The sequence below is a fragment of the Fukomys damarensis genome, unplaced genomic scaffold (assembly GCF_012274545.1).
Source record: "Fukomys damarensis isolate Sample0158 unplaced genomic scaffold, DMR_v1.0_HiC HiC_scaffold_20, whole genome shotgun sequence".
Taxonomy (NCBI): domain Eukaryota; kingdom Metazoa; phylum Chordata; class Mammalia; order Rodentia; family Bathyergidae; genus Fukomys; species Fukomys damarensis.
In genome coordinates, this window is record NW_022900932.1 from 6292487 (window position 1) to 6305335 (window position 12849).

General features: G+C 50.0%; 2 protein-coding genes across 2 annotated transcripts; both read left to right on the forward strand.

Annotated features, from left to right (window-relative positions):
• The first annotated feature begins 3088 nt into the window (after nt 1–3088).
• LOC104872618 (tubulin alpha chain-like) lies at nt 3089–6873 on the forward strand. The gene is made up of 3 exons (XM_010638863.2): nt 3089–3163; nt 6510–6732; nt 6851–6873. Exons 1-3 carry the CDS (start codon nt 3161–3163, stop codon nt 6871–6873), a joined length of 249 nt encoding a protein of 82 aa, XP_010637165.1. The 5' UTR covers nt 3089–3160.
• Nucleotides 6874–8919: 2046 nt separating this feature from the next.
• On the forward strand, nt 8920–12213 carry LOC104872619 (tubulin alpha-1C chain-like). The gene is made up of 2 exons (XM_019209727.2): nt 8920–9017; nt 11239–12213. The coding sequence occupies exon 2, from the start codon at nt 11323–11325 to the stop codon at nt 12211–12213; it is 891 nt and encodes a 296-aa protein (XP_019065272.1). The 5' UTR covers nt 8920–9017; nt 11239–11322.
• Nucleotides 12214–12849: the final 636 nt, after the last annotated feature.

A 12849-nucleotide genomic window follows, 5' to 3' on the forward strand; every position in this document is an offset into this window, starting at 1 on the left:
CCCCCGTGCCACCGGCGGTGCAGGGCTGGGCAGAGGCTGGTGATGAGGGGCCGCTTGCTGGTGGTGGGTATTCGTAGACCTGGTGAGCCTGGGCACCGCATGGAGTCCGGGCGGCACTGTGCAGATCTCTCCTCGGTCTGGCCGAGATGCTGCAGACCGGCAGGAGGAGGCCGGGCTTGGAGGATGAGTTCCCTTGGGAGGCCGGGTCCAGGGCTCATTTCCTGGGCTCCTGGTGTCTGCTGGCCTTGGCTTCTCAGGGTGCATGGAAGGGCTTTAAGAACTGATGAGGTCAAGGGGTGCCTGGGGGTCACGGGAGGTTATGTCCAGCAAAGTGGGGACACCATGGAGGTCCCGAGCCTTGCTCGGGGACAGGGCAGCTTCCTGTGGGCACCGAGCCTCCCCAGGGGCTGCCCCGCCGCTGCTTCATCCCCAGGTGTTGTCACCCCCCCATCACACCCATGGAGGCTTCTGGGCGCTGTGCGGGGGCCGCCTCTCTGCTCTTCCGCCTGCGAGGCCAGAGGCTCAGCAAGGGCAGGATGCTGTCTGCTGCACCCCAGAGCAGAGAAATAATGCCCTATTTAAACACGTGTGTCTGACTTATTTCACTTAAGCATATGGTCTCAAGGCCCATCCATTTAGCTAGAAATGTCTGAAGCTCATCCTTCTTTATGGCAGAGTAGTACTCCACTGTATAAAAACCGCACATCTTCTTTATGCAATTGTCAGTTGATGGGCATTTGGGTTGTTTCCAAGATTTAGCTGTTACAAACTGTGCTGCTATAAACATGGTGAGCATAGGTCACTGTGGTGTGATCCTTTTGATTCTTTCAGGACGATACCAAGAAGGGGAATAGCTGGGTCAAATGGAACCTATAGTTTTAGTTTTTCTAATATATTTTTATTTTTTAATTTTTTTTTTTTGGTACCAGGGATTGAACTCAGGTCCTTGTGCTTGAAGGCGGGTGGCAGAACCACTGAGCTAAATCCCCAGCCCCCCAGTTTTAGTTTTTCGAGGAATCTCCACACTGATTTCCACAGTGGTTGCACCAGTCTACACTCCCACCATATTTTAAACAGTGGGAGAAGAAGACCTGCCAAGGCTCTAATCTGCCCTGCTGCAGATATTTGCCTATGACAGTTTTTTCCCCCATGTTGCCTGTGACCCTGGGACCATACTTAGTTATAGGCCTTCCTTTTTCAGAGCCTCAGCTAGCATATCTTTGACAATACTGGCTGGTCTGGCAAGATGTACTGGAGAGAAATCATGATGGGAGAGGTGCTGCTCTGGGGACTAAGGCTTTGCCTACTCTGTAATACCTGCTTTGGTTTCAACCTGTAATTAAACTCACAAAATTCCCTAGGCAGGGTTGGTTCTATGGATGAACCTATTTGTGTTATACAAATCAGTCAGTCTGACCTGTGCTATAAAAACCAGTCACCATCTTGTTGAGGGGAGAGGCTGGCCCCCATCCTCAGCATCTGAAGGGCAAGTAGGGGCTGCCTCAGACTCAGCAACAGTGGGCAAGGCTTTGATTAAAATTGCCTCGGGAACCTTGTCCTCAGGTTCCAAAGGGGAGGAAGAGCAGCCTCATGCTCAGCGATAGCGGATGCCCTAAGGGTCAGAGACATCTCATTTACCTGTGGCTAACCTTTACGTTTTGAACACAAGTAAGGAGTATTTCTTAATGCAAAGACGCTGAACATCAGGCAGTGCTGACCATTTTCCCAGTATGACTTTAGATGTGAAACAGCGTCATAATTCCTAAGGACTTCCCTCTGCCTCCCGTTTTGTCATAAGAATCCTGGCAACTCTGTGCCTCTTCCTTCATTCAGCCTCTGCATCTCCTGTCACCTACTCACATTTTTTCTCTTCCAACTCTGGTACATTTTAAAGGAGTAAGAGATTTTCGATATTGAGTCTCCCACCAATACAAGGGGAAAATGGGCGTCTCTTTACATTCCCACTTGATTGCTGTACCTTCAAGGGGTTCCCGAGGTGAGTTCACTCCGGAGCAGGTGGCTGCCCTCTGGAGAGACCAGAAGATGGGCCGGGTCTTGGACCAGCCGCCCCTTCCGGGCTCGTGACTCTCTCTTCCCTGGAAACTCACGCTCCTAATCATAGCAGGTGTTTCTAAAAGGGCAAATTGCAGTTGGTTTCAGCTGTAACAGTCACGTTGAAAGGGGGAAGCATTGCCAACAAAACCAGTCATCAAGAGATCTAAACCACTGCTTTCCAATTCTTTGAGAGAGAGTGAGGTCAAATACCACAGAGTCAGTTGGAAGTATGGTAGACCTCAAGTTATGTCCAGCCTGACATATGAACAACTTGGGTTAATTAGATTAACGATAGTCATCTGCCTCTTGTGGTCCATAGGGTGTACCCAGGTAAACATCCAGATCTCAGTTTTACTGATCTCCAACCAACATGAATTAAAACCAGCTCTTGGGAACCTACGGGTCCACTGCAGTTGGAATGATTCTCAGCCTGCAAAAGAGATCACCTCTAGAGATGGATTGAGTCAAACAATGGCTTGGAGAAATCTTGCCCCTGGCCCTAGGGCGAAGAACCCGTAAGACACTTGTATTATCTACATAATCACCTATGCAGCCTTCCTTAGCTACAAAACAACACTATGTTTTATTTAAAGTCTAATCTAGAATTTTAGGTCTCTGAAGCTCACAGGTTAAACTTATACCCATCACCTAGCAGCCAAGTTCACATGGTAGTTAACTGGCACATTCACCAGTTTTCTATATGCATATGAAAGAAGAGGGGGCGCGCTTTCCCCTGGGTGGTCCCCAGCCCCTCCACCTGGCGCAGGACTTCCCTTCACCTGATGTGGACACACCCTCCGGGACGGTGAATTCACCCTGTCTTCCTGGGCCTCGCAGATCCCTCGCTGCCTATCCTGCCTGCCTCGGTGTCTCCTCTCCTTTCCACTCCCGGCTCCCCACTACGAGTGTGGTTTAAACCCACCAATCACCGCAGCTTGCCCCTGTCTGTGGGTGGGGCTCTACCGGGGCAGGGCATATACAGGCCCAGTGGGCTGGCCCTCCCCACGGCTTCTTTCCCCGGACTCCTTGGCCTTCTGTCCCTGGGAGAGCCTCGTCGCTGTCCTGTCGCCTTCGCCGGCACCACTGACCCCTACAAGTCCCCATCATGGTGAATGGGGGTGTTGCCTGCCGGGCAGTGGGGCGGGGTAGAGGATGAATGGACAGGGGCACCGAGAGCCGCAGGCTGCACTCAGGGCCTCCAAGGCTTCCTCCCTCTCAGGTCCGACTGGCTCAGCATCAAGCTGGGAAAGCAGCTCACCAGAACTTATTCTGCTTTGGGCTGGAGAGTGCCACCCGGGCTCTGGTCCTCTCGCGGAGAGGGCAACCTGGCCCGCTATGACACAGGGAAGGGCAGGGAGCCTTCACCTGGGCCCCCAGGGCTTGGAGAGACTGGTCTCTCCCCACATTCCCCCCGACTGCCTCCCCTTCCCACTCCCCCAGACGCCAGCCGGCCCCGCAGGACCCGGTGTGCCCTTCTGTGATCACACATTCACTTCCGGGCGGTCCTCGGCGCCCTGCGACTTGGCCAGCCCTGTGCCAGCTCTGTGCCGGCGCGACCAGATGTCCTAGTCCAACTGAGAAGGCGGGCTCCTCTGAAGGAATTAACTGTCCCTGCCGAATCCTGCTTTTCTAGTGTTAATGTAGCAGGCTGTTTGTAGTGTGAAGCTTTCTACTGAAAACCAGGTTTCAGAAACATCCATAAAAGAATATTTTCTTGCAAAAACAAGAGTAAACTAGTACTAACAATATGCTCTTAGTTTTCAAGGTGCTGTATCCCAGCACTGGAGAGGCTAAGGCAGGAGGATGGGTGTGAGTTTGAGAGTTTGAACCCCAGCATTATAATGATTTGAGCATTTTCTATATATCTTCCCAGAGGTATCAGAGACAATTAAGACAATATCTACTGAAAGTCTCTTTGTTCTTGGTTTGATACCGGGGTCGAACTCTGGACGTTGCGCTCTCGAGGCAGGTGGCAGAATCACTGAGCTAAATCCCCAGCCCCTGAGACTCTATTTAAAAGAAGTCTTTTAAACAAGTATCCATGTATCTTGGGACTTGAAATAGTATCTTTTTAGAATTTTAGAGGCTGCCCAGTTAGTGAAAGCACTTGTGACTGTACCAGATCGCTTTGACTCATCCAGCAAGACCCAGAAGATCTGGTAAAAGTGATTCAGAAACAGTGCAGGGTGGCACAGATGCTATAGGGAATCAGGTTCTGGGGGGCAGTTTTGAATGAGACAGTGGCTGTGTATTCAATTAAAACAAGACCGAGATTCACCTGTGCCTCACCGCCCCCTACTCCAGTAGCCCTAGAGAGCAGAGAAAACAGCCCTTGACGTTGGCGGTGAGCTTTAGGACACCACAAGGCTGGGTTCGGTGTCTCTGTGTCTCTATGCTCTATGTTGCTTGGGCTGGACTTGAGCTCATAATCTTCCAGCTTCAGCCTCCCAGAGTGCTGGAATTACAAACGTGCATCACCATGCCCAGCTAGACAGCTATTTTTTTTTAAAAGGTAAGATTTGTAAACTGGGTATGGTGTTGCACCTGCCTATAATCCCAACACTCTGGATGCTGAGGCGGGAGGAGGCTGTGTGTGGGAGGCCAAAATCCAAAGAAAAAGCACAGATTATCGGTTTGGCTTTTTTGGGTGTCTTGAGACAGGAATATATCTGGCCTTGAACTGGTGATCTTCCTGCCTCAGCCTCCCTAGGGCTGGAATTCCTGGCATGCACCACCATGCCCGGCTAAGATTTCTGTGGTTTGTTAGAATGAGTGAGTCTTCTCAGATACAGTGCTGTATTTGCTTGGGCCTAGCCTGGGCCCATCATGAACAGATAGCTGGTTCTTTCCACTTTCTCCGGCTGCAGTTTCCAAAGTTCAGATAAACCTCACCCAACAGTGAAGAGTAAAGGGCTCTCTAGGACAAACGGCTTCTGTTCCCCCACAGCCCTAGACCTGGGCGAGCAGTCACAGGTAATACTGCCGAGCCTGCTCATGTGGTCAGGAGCCTTGATGGTTTTATGGGGAGCATATGTGGGAAGGCGGTGATCATAAATCAAAAGCAATTTTTTTACTGGGTTATGAAACTAGGACCTTTAAGAACATAGTTGGTGTTCAGTTTTCATTTTCTTTGTTTTTTCTTTTTTGCATTGGAGCTCTACCTGCTAGGTTTGGACTTGTAGTCCTCTAGCCTCAGACTCTTAAACAGTTGGGAGTACCAGCATGTGCCACGACTCCTGGCAAGCTTTTCTCAAATTAATTTGTTTTTTATTGTTTGAGACAGGGTCTCACTGTGTAGTTCAGGCTGGCCTTGGACTCACCACAATCCTCCTGCCTCCGCCTCTTGAGTGCTGGGATTTTACGTTAGTTTCTTATTGACTAAAGTTTTAAAAACTCCAAACTGAGCTGGGTGTGGTGGCACATATCTAGCCAGAGGATAGCAGCAAGTTCAACATCAGCCTGTGTTATACAGTGAGTCGAAGGCCAGCCTGAGCTACATAGCGAGACCCTGTCTTAACACTCCTCCAGAAAAAATAGTGAAGGAAAAATGTTCTTTCTGAACATTAGTTTTTGTTTGTGTGTGTGTGTGTGTGTGTGTTTTTTATTTATTTTTTGGTACCGGAGATTGAACTCAGGACCTTGTGCTTGCGAGGCAGGTGGCAGAACCACTGAGCTAAATCCCCAGCTCAAAGATTAGAGTCTTAAAAAAAAATTCTTTTCACAAAAGGCTGCTCTGACCACACTTTTGAAAATACAGCTAACTGCTGCTTCTCCAGCTGGAGTTGCTGGGATAAACTGGTTTTCCAGGGGAGGGGAAGAAGCTCTCCTCTTGTAAAGAACAGGATTAAGAGGTACCAGCATGGATTCAGGAATTACCCAATCACACAAAGAATCAGCACTGGAAAGGAGGGTTTGATATTGGTTTAAGAAATCACAGGTATGTATCCCAGGAATTGGGGGGAAGTGGAACTGTGCTGCTAATAGAACAGCTTATGCCACTTTAAAATGGAGAAACCTGAACTCGATCTGCGGCTGCAAAGCCAGGGTCTGGCTTTGCATGGTGGTTCATCAGCATGTCTGGTCTTCCAACGTGTGTTTTTCTGAATTATGTCTTCAGTGAGGACGTCCTTCCACCCTGTACTGTGGGTCGGACCCAGGAGGCACTCTGCCAACGAGCTACATCCTTGGCCTTTTTATTTTTGGAGACAGTCTCCCTAAATTGCCCAGGCTGGCCTCAAACTTGTGATCCTCCTGCATCAAGAGTAGCTGGGATTATGGCCATGTGCCAGCTGTGCCCAGCTCCAACAAAGAGTTTTGCCTATGAAATAGTCCCGGGGCGAGAGCGGCTTCCGGAAGGCGCTAATCCGTCTTTGAAGGTTAGTCACCTAGGTGTGGCATTTCCACATTCCTCATCTGCTGTGTCACTGTGACAGTTTTCTTTCTTCGTCCCACAGCGCGAGTGCATCTCTGTCCACATTGGCCAGGCTGGTGTCCAGATTGGCAACGCCTGCTGGGAGCTCTACTGCCTGAAACATGGCATTCAGCCCGACGGCCAGATGCCAGGTGACCTGACCTTTGGGAGAGGAGATCACTCCTTCAACACCTTCTTCAGTGAGACTGGTGCTGGCAAACACGTGCCCAGGACCGTGTTTGTAGACCTGGAACCCACAGTCATTGGTGAGTGGACCTCGGACACCTACGGGATGTCCCAGGGTGCTGGGACGTGAGGTCTGGCCGCCCCGGGCTTGAGGTGCAGTTTTTAGTCATGGATAGCAGGTTTCTTTCCCTCTTGCAGATGAAGTGCGCAGTGGTACCTAAGGAGCCTTGATGGTTTTATGGGGAGCATATGTGGGAAGGCGGTGATCATAAATCAAAAGCAATTTTTTTACTGGGTTATGAAACTAGGACCTTTAAGAACATAGTTGGTGTTCAGTTTTCATTTTCTTTGTTTTTTCTTTTTTGCATTGGAGCTCTACCTGCTAGGTTTGGACTTGTAGTCCTCTAGCCTCAGACTCTTAAACAGTTGGGAGTACCAGCATGTGCCACGACTCCTGGCAAGCTTTTCTCAAATTAATTTGTTTTTTATTGTTTGAGACAGGGTCTCACTGTGTAGTTCAGGCTGGCCTTGGACTCACCACAATCCTCCTGCCTCCGCCTCTTGAGTGCTGGGATTTTACGTTAGTTTCTTATTGACTAAAGTTTTAAAAACTCCAAACTGAGCTGGGTGTGGTGGCACATATCTAGCCAGAGGATAGCAGCAAGTTCAACATCAGCCTGTGTTATACAGTGAGTCGAAGGCCAGCCTGAGCTACATAGCGAGACCCTGTCTTAACACTCCTCCAGAAAAAATAGTGAAGGAAAAATGTTCTTTCTGAACATTAGTTTTTGTTTGTGTGTGTGTGTGTGTGTGTGTTTTTTATTTATTTTTTGGTACCGGAGATTGAACTCAGGACCTTGTGCTTGCGAGGCAGGTGGCAGAACCACTGAGCTAAATCCCCAGCTCAAAGATTAGAGTCTTAAAAAAAAATTCTTTTCACAAAAGGCTGCTCTGACCACACTTTTGAAAATACAGCTAACTGCTGCTTCTCCAGCTGGAGTTGCTGGGATAAACTGGTTTTCCAGGGGAGGGGAAGAAGCTCTCCTCTTGTAAAGAACAGGATTAAGAGGTACCAGCATGGATTCAGGAATTACCCAATCACACAAAGAATCAGCACTGGAAAGGAGGGTTTGATATTGGTTTAAGAAATCACAGGTATGTATCCCAGGAATTGGGGGGAAGTGGAACTGTGCTGCTAATAGAACAGCTTATGCCACTTTAAAATGGAGAAACCTGAACTCGATCTGCGGCTGCAAAGCCAGGGTCTGGCTTTGCATGGTGGTTCATCAGCATGTCTGGTCTTCCAACGTGTGTTTTTCTGAATTATGTCTTCAGTGAGGACGTCCTTCCACCCTGTACTGTGGGTCGGACCCAGGAGGCACTCTGCCAACAAGCTACATCCTTGGCCTTTTTATTTTTGGAGACAGTCTCCCTAAATTGCCCAGGCTGGCCTCAAACTTGTGATCCTCCTGCATCAAGAGTAGCTGGGATTATGGCCATGTGCCAGCTGTGCCCAGCTCCAACAAAGAGTTTTGCCTATGAAATAGTCCCGGGGCGAGAGCGGCTTCCGGAAGGCGCTAATCCGTCTTTGAAGGTTAGTCACCTAGGTGTGGCATTTCCACATTCCTCATCTGCTGTGTCACTGTGACAGTTTTCTTTCTTCGTCCCACAGCGCGAGTGCATCTCTGTCCACATTGGCCAGGCTGGTGTCCAGATTGGCAACGCCTGCTGGGAGCTCTACTGCCTGAAACATGGCATTCAGCCCGACGGCCAGATGCCAGGTGACCTGACCTTTGGGAGAGGAGATCACTCCTTCAACACCTTCTTCAGTGAGACTGGTGCTGGCAAACACGTGCCCAGGACCGTGTTTGTAGACCTGGAACCCACAGTCATTGGTGAGTGGACCTCGGACACCTACGGGATGTCCCAGGGTGCTGGGACGTGAGGTCTGGCCGCCCCGGGCTTGAGGTGCAGTTTTTAGTCATGGATAGCAGGTTTCTTTCCCTCTTGCAGATGAAGTGCGCAGTGGTACCTATCGCCACCCCTTCCATCCTGAGCAGCTCATAACGGGCAAGGAAGATGCTGCCAATAACTATGCCCGTGGGCACTGCACCATTGGCAGGGAGATCACTGACCCGGTCTTGGAACGAATTCAGAAACTGGTCAGTACAGCCCTTTAAACATTTTTAAGTGGGGTTAGAGTTTTCTCCTGCAGTTTTTTTTTTTTTTTTTTTTTAACCGCCACCTCTTCCATCCTGAGCAGCTCATCACGGGCAAGGAAGATGCTGCCAATAACTATGCCCGTGGGCACTACACCATTGGCAGGGAGATCACTGACCCGGTCTTGGAACGAATTCGGAAACTGGTCAGTACAGCCCTTTAAACATTTTTAAGTGGGGTTAGAGTTTTCTCCTGAAGTTTTTTTTTTGTTTGTTTGTTTGTTTTTGGTACCGGGGATTGAACTTGGGACCCTGTGCTTGCAAGGCAGGTGGCAGTACCACAGAGCTACATCCCCAGCCCTTGTTTTGTTTTTGACACAGGGTCTCCCTGTGTAGTCCGGACTGGCCAGTGCATGGCCCAGGCAGTGATCCTCCTGCCTCAGCCTCCCAAGTGCTCGGATTACAAGTGTGTGCCACCATGGCTGGCCAAGCTATGAGAATCATTCCTTGTAATTAATCGGGCTGCTGTCTACATTAAGTGGGCTTCAAACCAGATGGTCCTGGGTTATGGGACAGCTGTCAGAAAGAGTACATACCCTTGCAGATTTGGGCAGTTTGCCCATTCCTTCAGTGAGGGCAGTGTACCTGGTGTCAAGATGAGAACAGAGAAGCCTTAACAGTTTCACTGACATTTAAGACCAGTAACCCTCCTCGCTTCCAGCTGAGACACCACCCCTTTTTAGGTCATTTTAGTTACATTATGTAGCTACTCCTATATGTAACAAATTGATCAAACTCATTAAAAAAAAAAAAAAAGCCTGGGCCTGTGCCCTATGTTAGGAAAAGCTCAAGGCAGGGAGGTGAGCAGGAGGTAAACTCGCAGGTAGCATTTCCGGCATGTGCAAGGCCCTGGGTTCAGTCCTCAGCCCACCAAAAAACAGTTCAGAGCACAAGAAGCCAGGGCAACTGTCTACGAAGAGCTCCAAGTGGGGAATCCCAACAAAGCCAGAAATGGAAAAGGAGTCGGGAGCTTCCTTAGGACAGAAGCAAATAGCAGCCACTGAAATTCTGAAGTTTTGAGGGACAGGCAGGGAAAAGAGGTGCCCCGGCTTTCAAAAAGCCTGCAAGCCGGCTCTGTGGCAGGGAAGTCTCAGGCAACTCCCTGTCGGGGTGGTTGGGACATAGGGTGATACGCGTGGATCGTTTTGATCAAGAGCGTGGCAATCCGATGTCCTGCTCCCTGTACACATGGGCAGCTTGTAAGTCGTTAACCAAAAATCGAGCGAGGGCCCGGGTAGAGCCGTGTGTCAGGAAAATCCCACACTAAGCCCAGCCATGACGGGCCTGTTCTGAGAAGGATGGCCCTGAGTTCTTGGCCTCACACTTCCCTCAGAGGTTTACCCCAGGCTTCCCAGCTAAAGTGGGTTAACGGTTCCCATCCTGGCAAATCAAGCTTCACCAGCAAGCGCTGACTTGGAATTCAGGGACCTGCTTTTAAGGGCAAATAGAATCAAAGCCATCTAGGGTTCGGAGGGGATGATCATCGAGGGACAAAACAATTGCACCCGTCCTTGGGGTTGTTCCTGTGTCCCCAGGACACCTGAGGGATTGTAGCGGTAGACACGGGGTCTGCCCTACATAGCACTGTCAGGTGGGGTGAAGACATGGGGTAAACTCGCCCAGGGATTGGTAGAGAATGTCAGCAGATCTCCAGGCACCTTGGGGAAAAACTGGCTTTAAAGGTCAACATTCATCCTTGGCTTGAGTAGCAGTTTGTTAGCTAGAACAACAAGTGGCAGAGGACTCCACTGAGGTGCCGCCTTGTGGGACTGTTAGTAAATCGCCTCACATACCAGTGAGTGCTTGTTAGGCCAAGTGCTATTTGGAGTACTGACTTAATTTTCAGTAACACAAGGGCACCATGAGCACCAGAGACTGAAAAATGTGGGCCCTGTACCATCCCAGGCCACGTGAGCTCCACCTGAGAGTAGAAGGTTCATTTAAAAATAGTCTGGGTGTGCCGGGTGTGGTGGTGCACGCCTGTAATCCCAGCACTCACTCGGGAGGCTGAGGCAGGAGGATCACTGTGAGTTGGAGACCAACTTGGGCTACACAGTGAGTTCGAGGGCAGTCTGAACTACATAGTGAGACCCTGTCTCAAAAAAAAAAAAAAAAAAAAAAAAAAAAAAAAAAAAAAAGTCTGTGTGTGTGTGTGTGTGTGTGTGTGTGTGTGTGTGTGTTAGCAGATCCCTGGCCCTCACAGGAGTTACTGTGGACTGTTTTCTCTTCTTTTGAGTCACAGAGCAACTCTGAAGCTCTTGTGATGGCTTTTTTAGCAAATGCTATTGAAAAGTTTTAAAAACCCATCTCAGTGTGATTTCTGAGAAGCCCGTGGCAGCTCACGCTTGCTGTCTCAATCTTTTGCAGGCTGACCAGTGCTCGGGTCTCCAGGGCTTCTTGGTCTTCCGCAGCTTTGGCGGGGGCACCGGCTCGGGCTTCGCCTCCCTGCTGATGGAGCGGCTCTCTGTGGACTACGGCAAGAAGGCCAAGCTGGAGTTCTCCATCTACCCCGCCCCGCAGGTGTCCACCGCGGTGGTGGAGCCCTACAACTCCATCCTCACCTCCCACGCCACCCTGCAGCACTCGGACTGTGCCTTCTTGGTGGACAACGAGGCCATCTATGGCATCTGCCGGAGGAACCTGGACATCCCGTGCCCAACCTTCACCAACCTCAACCGTCTCATCAGCCAGACTGTGTCCTCCATCACCGCCTCCCTCAGGTTCGATGGGGCCCTCAACGTGGACCTGGCAGAGTTCCAGACCAACCTGGTGCCCTACCCTCGCATTCACTTCCCCCTGACTGCCTACGCCCCCGTCATCTCTGCCGAGAAGGCCTACTACGAATACTTCAGTGTGACCGAGATCACCAACGCCTGCTTTGAGCCAGCCAACCAGATGGTGCAGTGTGACCCTCGCCATGGTAAATACATGGCTTCCTGCCTGCTGTACCGTGGCGACGTGGTGCCCAAGGACGTCAACGCTGCCATCGCCACGCTCAAGACCAATCGCAGCATCCAGTTTGTGGACTGGTGCCCCACGGGCTTCAAGGTCGACATTAATTACCAGCCTCCCACCGCAGTGCCTGGTGGAGACCTGGCCAAGGTGCAGCGGGCTGCATGCACACTGAGCAACACCACGGCCATCGCTGAGGCCTGGGCCCGCCTGGACTACAAGTTTGATCTGATGTTTGCCAAGCACGCCTTTGTTCACTGGTACGTGGGCGAGGGGATGGAGGAAGGGGAGTTTTCTGAGGCCCGGGAGGACATGGCTGCCCTGGAGAAGGATTACAAGGAGGTTGGGGCAGATGGTGCTGAGGGAGAGGACGAGGGTGAAGAGTATTAATTTGTCTGCTGCAATTTTACACTCCATTGCCTCAACTTCTACATTCTCTTTTCTGTTCTGTGGAATTGGTTTCAGTCCAGAGCTGTCAGTAAAAACGTTTGCATTTAAAATTTCAACCTGGCTTCGGAATTGCTTTAGATACTTACCCATTAAGACCAATTAAAATGGTACATGAAGCCACCCAATTTTTCTTTTTTTTTTTTTTTGTACTGGGGATCAAACTTGGGTCCTTATGCTTGCGAGGCAGGCGGTGGCACTACTGAACTAAATCCCTGGCCCCTGATTTTTCTTTTATTGGGGATTAAACCCTGGGCCTTTGCATCGAACTACATGTCTAACCCTTTAAAAAATTTTTAAACTTTGAGGGCCAGGGATTTAGCTCAGTGGTACTGCCACCTGCCTCACGAGTACAAGGTCCTGAATTTGATCCCTGGTACCAAATAAATCAATAAATCAAAATAAATTAGATTTAAAAATAAGCCGGGGATTTAGCTTAGTGGTTCTAGTGCCTGCCTTGCAAGGACAAGAGCCCGAGTTTGATCCCCGGTACCAAAAAAAAAAAAAAAATTAAAAAAAAAAATCATTGGCCGGGGGGGATGGCACATGCCTGTAATCCCAGCACTACGGAGGCTGAGG

Coding starts and splice junctions, on each gene's coding strand:
- LOC104872618 (XM_010638863.2), top strand. Junction 6,733..6,850: donor CCTGGAACCCACAGTCATTG/GTGAGTGGACCT, acceptor TCCCTCTTGCAG/ATGAAGTGCGCAGTGGTACC.
- LOC104872619 (XM_019209727.2), top strand. CDS start 11,323: ATGGAGCGGCTCTCTGTGGACTACGGCAAGAAGGCCAAGCTGGAGTTC.